Here is an 11,876-nt window from a genome sequence, read left to right as displayed (position 1 = left end):
TATATATATATATATATATACTACTTAGATATATATATATATACCTCTGAAAGTTCAGAGGTATGTGACAAGCAGCCTTGTACCCTGCATGTAAATCAATATTGTAACTTTTTTGTGTAATGACATTTTCAAATAAAGTTAGATAAATATACACACATACCAAAAGAATAGGGGTGGTAGGAGAAGAAAATATCAAAGTGTTCAGTGAGGATCCACAAGGTTAGCTAACCTAACTAACCTAAACTAACCTAAACTAACCTAACCTAACCTAACCTAAACTAACCTAACCTAACCTAACCTCACCTCACCTCACCTCACCTCACCTAACCTAACCTAACCTAACCCAAAATTGGACTACTTTCGCTACTTTGTAGCTCCAAATTGCGCTACTTTCGCTAGTTTGTAGCCCAAATTGGGCTACTTTCGCTACTTTGTAGCCCAAAATTGGGGCTACTTTCGCTACTTTGTAGCCCAAAATTGCGCTACTTTCGCTACTTTGTAGCCCAAAATTGCGCTACTTTCGCTACTTTGTAAAGTAGTTTGCAGATTAGTTTGCCGCTAGCGGTAAAAAATCGGGCGATTTTTCGCTGCTAGTGGCGAAAATCGTCCGATTTTTGGCCGCTAGCGGCGAAAATAGCCCATTTTTTGGCCGCTAGTGGCGAAAATCGGTCGATTTTTGCCCGCTAGCGTCGAAAATAACGCGGTTTTTGGCCGCTAGCGGCAAAAAATCGCCTTATTTCGGCCTCTAGCGTCGAAAATCGCCCGATTTTTTGGCTGATAGGGTCAAAAATCGCCTGATTTTTGGCCGCAAGTTGCGAATATCGGTCAATTTTTGGCCCCTAGCGGCGAAAATCACGCGAATTTTGCCCGCTACCGGCGAAAATCGCGCGATTTTCGAAAATCGCACGGTTTTTGGCCGCTAGCAGCGAAATCGCCCGATTTTTGCCCTCCAGCGGCGAAATTCGCCCGATTTTTTGCCCGCTACCGGCAAAAATCGCGCGATTTTCGCTGCAAGCGGCCAAAAACCCGTGCGATTTTCGCCGCTAGCGGCCAAAAATCGCGCGATTTTTGCCGGTAGCGGGCAAAAATCGGGCGAATTTCGCCGCTGGAGGGCAAAAATCGGGCGATTTTTGGCCGGTCGCGGCGAAAATCGCGCCATTTTTGCCAGCCATCTGCGAAAATCGCACGGTTTTTTGGCCGCTAGCGGCGAAATCGCACGATTTTTGGCCGCTAGCGGCGAAATTCAGACGATTTTTGGCCGCTAGCGGCAAAAATCGCGCGATTTTTTGCCCGCTAACGGCGAAAATCGCTCGGTTTTTGGGCGCTAGCGGCGAAAATCGCGCGATTTTTTGCCCGCCAGCTACAAAAATCGCACGGTTTTGGCCGCTAGCGTCGAAATTCGCACGATTTTTGCCCGCTAGCGGCGAAAATCGCCCGATTTTTGCCCGCTAGCGCCGAAAAATAGCCCCTTTTTTGCCGCTAGCGGCGAAAATCGGTTGATTTTCGCTGCTAGCCAAATCGGTCGATTTTTGCCGCTAGCGGCCAAAAACAGCGCGATTTTCGCTGCTAGCGGCCAAAAACCGTGCGATTTTCGCCGCTACCGGCCAAAAATCGCGCGATTTTCGCCGGTAGCGGCCAAAAATCGGGCGAATTTCGCCGCTGGAGGGAAAAAATCGGACGATTTTCGCCGTTAGCGGCAAAAATTCGCCCGATTTTTTGCCGCTAGTTGCGAAAATCGCACGGTTTTTTGGCCGCTAGCGGCGAAAATCGCCCGATTTTTGGCCGGTAGCGGCGAAAATCGCCCGATTTTTGGCCGCTAGCGGAAAAAAATCGACGACTTTTGCAGCTAGCGTCCAAAAATCAGGCGATTTTCGCCGCTAGCGGCCAAAATCTTGCGAATTTTTGCCCCCTATCGGCAAAATTCGCCCGATTTTTGGCCGCTAGCGCGAAAATCGCCTGATTTTTGGACGCTAGCGGCGAAAAATCGCGCAATTTTTTGGCCGCTAGCGCGAAAATCGCTCGATTTTAGCCGCTAGCGGCCAAAATCGTGCGAATATCCCCGCTAGCGGCCAAAAATCGTGCGAATTTCGCCGCTAGCGGCCAAAAATCGCGCGATTTCGCCGCTAGCGGCCAAAACAGGGGCTATTTTCGCCGCTAGTGGCCAAAAATCGGGGCGATTTTCGCCGCAAGCGGCCAAAAATCGCGCGATTTTGCCGGTAGCAGGCAAAATCGGGCGAATATCGCCGCTGGAGGGCAAAAATCGGGCGAATTTCGCCGCTGGAGGGCAAAAATCGGGCGATTTTGGCCGCTAGCGGCAGAGATCGCCCGATTTTTGGCCGCTAGCGGCGAAAATCGCGCGGTTTTTGGCCGCTAGCGGCGAAAATCGCCCGATTTTGGCCGGTAGCGGCGAAAATCGCGCGAATTTTTGCTTCGCCAGCTGCGAAAATCGCATGCATGAAATATATATAAATATATATATATTTATATATATATATATATATATATAATATATATATATATATATATATTTATATATATATATATATATATATATATATATATATATATATATATATATATATATATATATATATATATATTGTATGCTGTGATCGAGGGCTCCGGTCAGGTTCTCAAACTGCTTAAGTTATTCATAGCTATATTTTCCTCTGATCATGATGTACCAATTGTTCTACAATCAGGACATCAATTACTGACGAGTGCACGTGCGGGGGGGGGGGGGATTGAACGAAGTGAACAATGGCCAATCATCTACCTACCCAAGACTCGAATGCAAGGTTTCACTTACGAGATTAAGGCCATTACATATGCATATTATGCAAACAATCAAGTTTATAAGGAAGATTGTCGATGACGACGATGGTGGCCACAAGAAGCAGTGTTCAATCAGGTAGTCACACTGACTAGTGGATCAGTATATCTCCCTTCTAGCTGGTAAACACCCCCCCCCCCTCCCTTTGTAGCGACTCTTGAGATCAGGCTCCTTGGGCGTACGGGTACAATCTGTCCTACAATAACGGCGCATTTCGATCGTATACATTACATAACGCCAAATGTTGTTGTTGATTTAGGGGCGACGACGATTGGAGGGTCGGATGCGCCCCGGCGTACCCGTGATGGGTGAATCGCGAAGCCTGGTAGGGTGGAACGCCGAGCCAAACCGCGAAACGAGTGACGCCAATCACTAGAAACTAATATGCCATATGGCAAATAAACGCACAGACGGGCAGATGATTGGGGAGCCCCAGGAGTCCCTCAGGGTGACAAGCACAGCCCCGCTCCACACAGAGAACACCAGGTAGCAAAACCAAAACTCTGCCCCCAACTAAAACGCAAAAAGTCATCCAGTGTCCTCCGGCAGAGCAGAAGCCAGCCGCCCACCACAGCTGAGGGCACACCAGGAACCCACCAAGACCTGCCAGCCCCCGGCACCTCTCGGCCAAGCCGGCCCCCGAACACCGTCACCCCACCGGGACAACCAGCCAGAACACGCCAAAAAAAAAAAAATCTATCAACAATCCCGTGACCCAAGGTAACGCCAAAATTTTTCGTACTACAAAATGGAAACGGTTCGCGAAAATAACGTACTGTCCCGTTTTCTGTTTTGGGTCCTCTGGTAGATTAGGAGAGGACACTTTAAATTAACCGTTTTCTTGACGTTGGGAAACCTTAGGAGGACGAGCTACACACATACACTAACCAGGCTTAAGGTTGCCCCTTCTGTATATAGCCTCCAGTAGAATTATGTTTATAATAAACACGGAAAATGGTCATTGGACATTCTACTACAATCTTCGACAATAACATGAAGTAACACTTAAGAACCAATTCTAGACCCTGCAAACACAGCTAGGTGAGTTTTCCCACACGCCTAGATAAGAAATTATCCAGAACCTCATACACAGTTTAATATATTTTGATGCACAAAAAATGACGGTTGGGAATATCTAGAGATTTTGTCATAAGGCTATATTCAGAAATAAGGGAACTGGGCTACAAGGACAAGTAAAGGAAAACCCTAACACAAATGGAAAATACGAGCCTGAAGGGACATGCTCACTACTTATAAGATTTTGAGTTATTCACAAATTGGTAAATGAGAATTTGTTCGCCCGATAGGAAGTCCAATGAGACAACACAAATGTGGGAGCTGAAGAGGTACGAGCATACGAGACGCAAAGAAGAACTCGTATGGGTGAAGATACAAACGACGCGAAGAAGTGTGAAGAAGCCTAGCAGACGAGAGGTTGCAGGCGAACTCCATCACCTGCTTAACCAGATATAACAAAGCAATGGAAGGTCGGGAGCGGTTGCCCAGGCTACCGCTAGGAGGCGGTGTGTCGGTACACACACACCGCAAGCACAAATAGGTAAATACAAATAGGTGAGTACATACATAGGTGAGACCTCACGGCTGAGTGGACAGCGCTCGGGGGTCGTAGTCCTAAGGACCCGGGTTCGATTTCCGGCCTAGCCGGAAAGAAATGTGTAGTTTTTTCACCCTGATGCCCCTTTTCATCTAGCAGTAAATAAGTATCCGGGAGTTAGACAGCTGCTACGAGTAGCTTCCTGGGGATGTGTACGTTTGTTAGAAATATAAGTAGTAGATATAATAGAGGAAAAATAGATTGGTTAAAAAGGCGCGGTCCAAGAGCTAATGGCTCGATTCTGCAGACACAAATAGTAAATACACATACATTATTCAGATCTTCATATCCTAAACATTAATGACAACTACATAATAATTTCACAAAGTGCCATCGATTCTTTTAGAATTGTTATAGTTTCTGGAGAACTTAATCTTTCAAGCATATATAGTGTCCTAAATAATACAAGTAACACTAGCATTATGTGATTGTCTCAATTAATTCTAGCTGCAGGAGAGGTTTTATCTTGCACTTCTGTCAATAGTGACAATTAATCATATTCACTTGTCACATTTTTTTTTACTTGCTTTAGCATACATGTTTTTCTAGTCCTTAATGTAACTTGTTTTTGTCGGAAATGGTGATAAATATTTATATGGTTATCAAAAAATATTATAATTTTATTTATTAGATGATTGATTTTGTATATCTATCATTAGGCTTTGTCAAATTCACTTTCATCTATATATAAACACACTGGCAACTCCATTAGGTTTAAAGGGAGTTTACAAAGATTTAAACGTCGCCTGGGTAACGTAGAAGAATATAAAATTGTTGCTGGGTACTGTATGATGGGCTGCTCTACCATCATACGTCTTCTCTCCTCTTCCTCTGAGTCTTAGCATGACTTTACAGGTTTTCATAAACTACCCAGCAGCTGATAGACCACTGCTTTGTGACGTCACCTAAACATACCACCTAGGGGAATATTGTTGATATTTATCTACAAAACGGCTTATCGCACTTTTATGTTACATACCTCAGAAAGAGCTGTATATATTTGTTAAGTGTCAGGTGAATGTTCAGATAGTATGCCACTGTGGTACGCCCAAAATTATTGTGGTAAATAGTAAATAAGTTGAGGTTGGTGGCGCGCGACAATTTTTCCCGGCAACACAGCGTGGCCACAAGGTGGAAGGTCGGGCAGCGACAGTCGTGTGTTGGAGCGTGTGAGTGGAGGGTGTGTCGCCAATCCCTCCCTGTGTGACTCTCCTCCTCTCAGTAGGGGGCATGAAAAATTGTTACAATTCTTAAGTGGATGTATGATTTAAAACTGTATTTCGTTAGGACTATGGTGTTGTTGTGACTGGTTGCTTGTGTGTATATGACTATTTATTAAGGTTTAACCAAGCTATGAATGCTGGAGAAGTGGTGTTGTCGTGCGGTGGGTTGGGCAGTGTGATGATGAAGACGAGCAAGGTGGTGACCAAGGTGGGTCACAGCGGGTGGTCAACAGGTCACCACGACCCTTGGATCCAACCAGCTGCCATACCAACCACGACCAGCCTAGTAGGACCCAAAGAGCCTCCGACCAACACTTCCATGGACTCTGGGGTGGCGGGTCTGAGGGACACGCCAGTCCATACCCCAGCGCCCATCCACAACAACAACAATACGAACAATAACAACAACAACATGGTGGGGAACAAAGGCAATAACAACAATAACGAGGACTATGACGTGCCCAAGTTCATCGTGGACCACACGACGCGCGCCACCTATATGAAGGGCCGTTTTCTGGGCAAGGTAAGTTCACTGCCCCGCGATCATCCTACCTTCACACCACGCCTCTCCCTGGCCCCCTCTCTCTCTCTCTCCCTCCCTTCCTTGTCCCTCCTCTCCCCTTCTCTCTCCCTTCCTCACCCCATCTCTCCCCTCCTCCACACTCGTCGTTAAATGGCTCAGGTGTAACACATGACTCTGGGTGTTTGTGTTTCAGTCGAGGGGCGTCTGGGTACACACGCGATGGTCCCTCGCGCCCCGGGGACCTGTTGGCGGTGGTGGGCCTCTCTTGTTCTTGTCCTTGTTTAGGGGAGTGGTTCTTGTCCTTGTTTAGGGGGGTGGTTTTTGTCCTTATTTAGGGGATTCTTGTCCTTGTTTGGGAGAGTGGTGGGGTTCTTGCCCTTGTTTGGGAGAGTGGTGGGGTTCTTGCCCTTGTTTGGGAGAGTGGTGGGGTTCTTGCCCTTGTTTGGGAGAGTGGTGGGGTTCTTGCCCTTGTTTGGGAGAGTGGTGGGGTTCTTGCCCTTGTTTGGGAGAGTGGTGGGGTTCTTGCCCTTGTTTGGGAGAGTGGTGGGGTTCTTGCCCTTGTTTGGGAGAGTGGTGGGGTTCTTGCCCTTGTTTGGGAGAGTGGTGGGGTTCTTGCCCTTGTTTGGGAGAGTGGTGGGGTTCTTGCCCTTGTTTGGGAGAGTGGTGGGGTTCTTGCCCTTGTTTGGGAGAGTGGTGGGGTTCTTGCCCTTGTTTGGGAGAGTGGTGGGGTTCTTGCCCTTGTTTGGGAGAGTGGTGGGGTTCTTGCCCTTGTTTGGGAGAGTGGTGGGGTTCTTGCCCTTGTTTGGGAGAGTGGTGGGGTTCTTGCCCTTGTTTGGGAGAGTGGTGGGGTTCTTGCCCTTGTTTGGGAGAGTGGTGGGGTTCTTGCCCTTGTTTGGGAGAGTGGTGGGGTTCTTGCCCTTGTTTGGGAGAGTGGTGGGGTTCTTGCCCTTGTTTGGGAGAGTGGTGGGGTTCTTGCCCTTGTTTGGGAGAGTGGTGGGGTTCTTGCCCTTGTTTGGGAGAGTGGTGGGGTTCTTGCCCTTGTTTGGGAGAGTGGTGGGGTTCTTGCCCTTGTTTGGGAGAGTGGTGGGGTTCTTGCCCTTGTTTGGGAGAGTGGTGGGGTTCTTGCCCTTGTTTGGGAGAGTGGTGGGGTTCTTGCCCTTGTTTGGGAGAGTGGTGGGGTTCTTGCCCTTGTTTGGGAGAGTGGTGGGGTTCTTGCCCTTGTTTGGGAGAGTGGTGGGGTTCTTGCCCTTGTTTGGGAGAGTGGTGGGGTTCTTGCCCTTGTTTGGGAGAGTGGTGGGGTTCTTGTCCTTGTCTGGTTGAATGGTCGGGGTTCTTGTCCTTGTCTGGTTGAATGGTCGGGGTTCTTGTCTTTGTTTTGGGCTATTGGTGGGGTTCTTGAACTTGTTTGGGGGGCGAGTGGTGGGGGTTCTTGGCCTTGTTTGGGGGGGGGCGAGTGGTGGGGGTTCTTGGCCTTGTTTGGGGGGGGGCGAGTGGTGGGGGTTCTTGGCCTTGTTTGGGGGGGGGCGAGTGGTGGGGGTTCTTGGCCTTGTTTGGGGGGGGGGCGAGTGGTGGGGGTTCTTGGCCTTGTTTGGGGGGGGGGCGAGTGGTGGGGGTTCTTGGCCTTGTTTGGGGGGGGGGGGCGAGTGGTGGGGGTTCTTGGCCTTGTCTCTGTTTGATGTTGGGGGGTCGTAATCTATCTGGTGTTGAGAAGGTGGATGTCGTAGTCTTTGTTTGGTATTGAGAAAGGGGGGGGGGGTGTGAGTACCCCCCAGTCTTTGTTTGGTGTCGGGAATGGGGGGGGGGGGGTCCCAGTCCTTGTTTGGTGTCGGGTGCTAGGGAGAGGGGTCCCAGTCCTTGTTTGGTGTCGGGTACTAGGGAGAGGGGTCCCAGTTCTTGTTTGGTGTTGGGTGCTAGGGAGGGAGGATCCCAGTCCTTGTTTGGTGTCGGAAGATCCTCCCTTTGTTCTCATGTTCTAAGTCGGATTGCGAAAGGGATCTGGAAGTTATGATTAGTAAGAATTTAAAACCAAAAGATCAATGCATGAATGTTCGTAATAAGGCAAATAGGACACTGGGATTTATTAATCGAATCTTTTAGTAACAAGACACCTGGTGGTGTTCTTCAGCTATATCTTACTCTGGTTAGGCCCCAGTTAGATTATGCAGTTCAGTTTTGGTCGCCGTACTATAGAATGGATATGAATTCACTTGAACGTGTCCAGTGAATGACTAAGTTAATTCCCCAAATCAGAAATCTTTAATATGAAGAATGATTAACAAAGCTTAAATTGCATTCTCTGGAAATGCGAAGTTAGGGGTGACATGATAGAGGTTTACAAGTGGATGAATGGTCATAACAAATGGGATATTAACAGGGTATTAAAAGCATCAAAACAAGACAGAACACGAAACAATGGGTATAAATTGGATAAGTTTAGATTTAGGAAAGACTTGGGTAAATACTGGTTCGGTAAAAGGGTTGTTGATTTGTGGAACCAATTACCGCGTTACGTGGTTTGTTGTTGTTAAAGATTCGCTACTTGGAACAAACAGTTCCCAAGTAACACGGGCTATGGTGAGCCCGTAGATAGTTATTACGTGGTGGCGGTGGGGTCCCTCGATTGTTTCAAGAGTGGGTTGGACAAGTGGGATTGTGTGGTTATAAATAGGAGCTACCTCATATGGGCCAATAGGCCTTCTGCAGTTACCTTGTTCTTATCCTTGTTTGGTGTCGGGAGGGAGGTCCCAGTCCTTGGTTGGTTTCGGGAGGGAGGTCCCAGTCCTTGGTTGGTGTCGGGAGGGAGGTCCCAGTCCTTGGTTGGTGTCGGGAGGGAGGTCCCAGTCCTTGGTTGGTGTCGGGAGGGAGGTCCCAGTCCTTGGTTGGTGTCGGGAGGGAGGTCCCAGTCCTTGGTTGGTGTCGGGAGGGAGGTCCCAGTCCTTGGTTGGTGTCGGGAGGGAGGTCCCAGTCCTTGGTTGGTGTCGGGAGGGAGGTCCCAGTCCTTGGTTGGTGTCGGGAGGGAGGTCCCAGTCCTTGGTTGGTGTCGGGAGGGAGGTCCCAGTCCTTTCTGGCTAAACGGACTATGCTTTGGGTTGGGCGGCGACCCCTGTGTGTTCTTTTTGTGAAGATATTTAGCTGTTGTCGCCTACGGTGGCTATTTTATTATGCACCCCCATTCTTATCCTGTGGTGGCTCAAGTCTGCGGCAGCATTTATGGATACTGTCGTGTTCACCAGCAGGGTTTGTATTTTTATACCATGTTAAAGGTAGTACTTGTACTTAAGCCCCTGATATTACGTTGAAGTAGTGTCCCTATTGTTCTCGTTGTTAAATATATTTATGCTGGCGTTGAGATATTGGGTCCCGTGTCTACCATCTCCGTCGATGGTAGTCTTAGCAATGTAGATTCCAGTCCCAATAATTTTTGTGATGAATAAGGTGTCTTGTACATTAGTTATTTCGTATGTGCACTTAAATTTGTACTTGAAGCTGGAGCTCCAGCTCTTTGGTGTGCACGTAGGCTGTGTGTGTTCATGGTGTCTCCCTATACTTTCATGCTTTTCGGCGTTTATTCCCCGACCGTCCTTAGTGGTTGGGGACCATTCCTTCCCCCCCCCCCAGCCCATCCCAAATCCTCATCCCCTTCCTAGTACTATATAGTCGTAATGCTTAGCGCTTTCTCCTGGTGGTTTCTCTTCCTATACCTTGTAGAGTATGGCAGCGACATTCCTTATATTGCAGTGGACCCATTCCATCCCATCCTCCTGACCACATCGAGACAGAGCCAGGTCGAGTTTTCAGAAACTCGACTCAGGGTTCCTCACTTCAGGATCCTTGGGTTTCATCGTCACTGGTCTGGTATGGGAATATGTTACCCCTCCTGACCCTTGGAAAGTCAGACCCCTGACATGCCTGTACGCCTCATGCATACTGTTTAGACACGACCTATTGTAACGTCGTCAATAGTCACGAATTCGTACATAATTAGCTTTTAGATATACTAGGTTATTTTTTTTTAATAAAGCTAAAAATCAAACTTAAATATTCCTAGGTCTAGTATAGCACACACATGTACTATATAAAGCCTTCGACGTCGTGTATCAGGCCTAAGAAGGTTAGGTTAGTTTAGTTTGTCAGAGCAACACAATTAAAAAATAGTTTTCCGGTTTGTCCAACTCAAAAGTTCAGATTTCCACTTTCTAATTTCGTTGTACGTCGGTGTATATACAGGTATATACTATGGTTCTCATCGTTATTATAAGTATTAACAAAACAGGAGGATGGGCTGGTATCAGGTATTGCTAGCTCGGCCATACATTTTTCCCACGGTTATTATAGTTGGTCAGTGAATAATTTACAATATTTAATGTTCATTACATACAACAGTGTTGTTACATGTCTGTGTTGTTTATATATATTTAATACCACGTGTATCAATCTACGAACAATTAGTTTTGTTGGCGGGGGGACGAGTTCTAGCCACGTTCTTGCAAAAGGAAAGCACTCAAAAACTTAACCATAATTACTGAAACATATTAAAATGATGGAAAGCGAAAGTTTAGTTAGTAGTTTCGTGACTTTGTTGGCCATAACGTGCGTAAAAGAAGGCCCCCCCCCCCCCACCAGTCCTCCGGAAACTAAAGTACTGTATATATCGTATATCAGGAACGTCTTTGCCACTTCAGCTCTATACATGTATTTAAAGCGCCCATGAACCTAAATTGTAACTGTATTCTGTAATCGGTATTAAAATCGCTGCATTAGGCTAATCCCAATGTTTGCAGTTTGGAGGAGGCGGCGTCATGGTCTGCATGTTAATTCTTCTCTCCCCTTCTAACTTTGCTATTTTATTGTCTCTAGATTTCATTCCCCCCTTTAGACCGAGTCAAGTGAACGGAAATATTTTCACATTTTTCGAGGGTTCGGTGAATGTTATTACATGGCCACGCAGGCGCCAAATTGATTTAAATGTTCCAAGACATGACAGCAAAATTGTTGGCACCAGCATGACTTGACTTAATCCTTCCCTTAGTCAGCAACATACTTCCTGTGGTTTCCATGGTTCCTGTGTCAACCATTATGCTTGCCCATGCATTGGAATATATTTAGCCTATCAAATCTATTTTCGTTTTGATAAGTAGGTTTAAAGATTTAATGTATTAAAGTGAAGAAAAATACTGCTGATGTATTAAAATATTGGTTGCGTTTTGTTTGCAGTGTTACTCTTCGCCAGACCGACCTAGTGGTGGTATATTGACACTTGTTAATAACCAACCTAGCCCAGTTTTAATAATTATTGGATTATCACTGTCAGACCTCATCGCGACCTGCATGTAATAAGGTGTTGCACTAGTTTGATGTAAATAGCCTAGTTTAATGACTCATTGAAAGTTTAATCAAAACATTTTCATTGTGGGCTAATGTGTATGCGGAGGGCAGTGAAGTGTTGAAGTAACTATTGGAGTATCGGAGAGATTTGTTACATCCTCAAGGCTTTTATATACAGTATTGGTTTCAGTAGTTATTCTCCCACATCCTGATTTGAGGCTAGGCTCTTCCAATGATTGTTAGTATGGCTACTGGTGACATTTTCCTGCTTACTCACATGGCTGACATCATGATAGGCACTGTATAAATATTTAAAGTTCCTTCTTTCAACTTTTGTTCTAGCAAAAATGTTTAGTT

At 46.6% G+C, this 11,876-nt stretch overlaps 1 protein-coding gene across 1 annotated transcript in view; it reads left to right on the top strand.

Annotated features, from left to right (window-relative positions):
* Nucleotides 1-5,586: 5,586 nt before the first annotated feature.
* LOC123745603 (serine/threonine-protein kinase PLK1) overlaps nucleotides 5,587-11,876 on the top strand; it is a 347,873-nt gene continuing 341,583 nt past the window's right edge. The window contains exon 1 of the mRNA XM_045726314.2: nucleotides 5,587-6,194. Within this exon, the coding sequence (XP_045582270.1) occupies nucleotides 5,802-6,194 (393 nt within the window). The 5' untranslated portion in view covers nucleotides 5,587-5,801. The remainder of the gene's footprint in view (nucleotides 6,195-11,876) is intronic.

This window comes from Procambarus clarkii, chromosome 10 (assembly GCF_040958095.1).
Source record: "Procambarus clarkii isolate CNS0578487 chromosome 10, FALCON_Pclarkii_2.0, whole genome shotgun sequence".
NCBI classification, from domain to species: Eukaryota; Metazoa; Arthropoda; class Malacostraca; order Decapoda; family Cambaridae; genus Procambarus; species Procambarus clarkii.
Note: the sequence above shows the minus strand (reverse complement) of the source record. Positions and strands in the feature narration are given on the sequence as shown.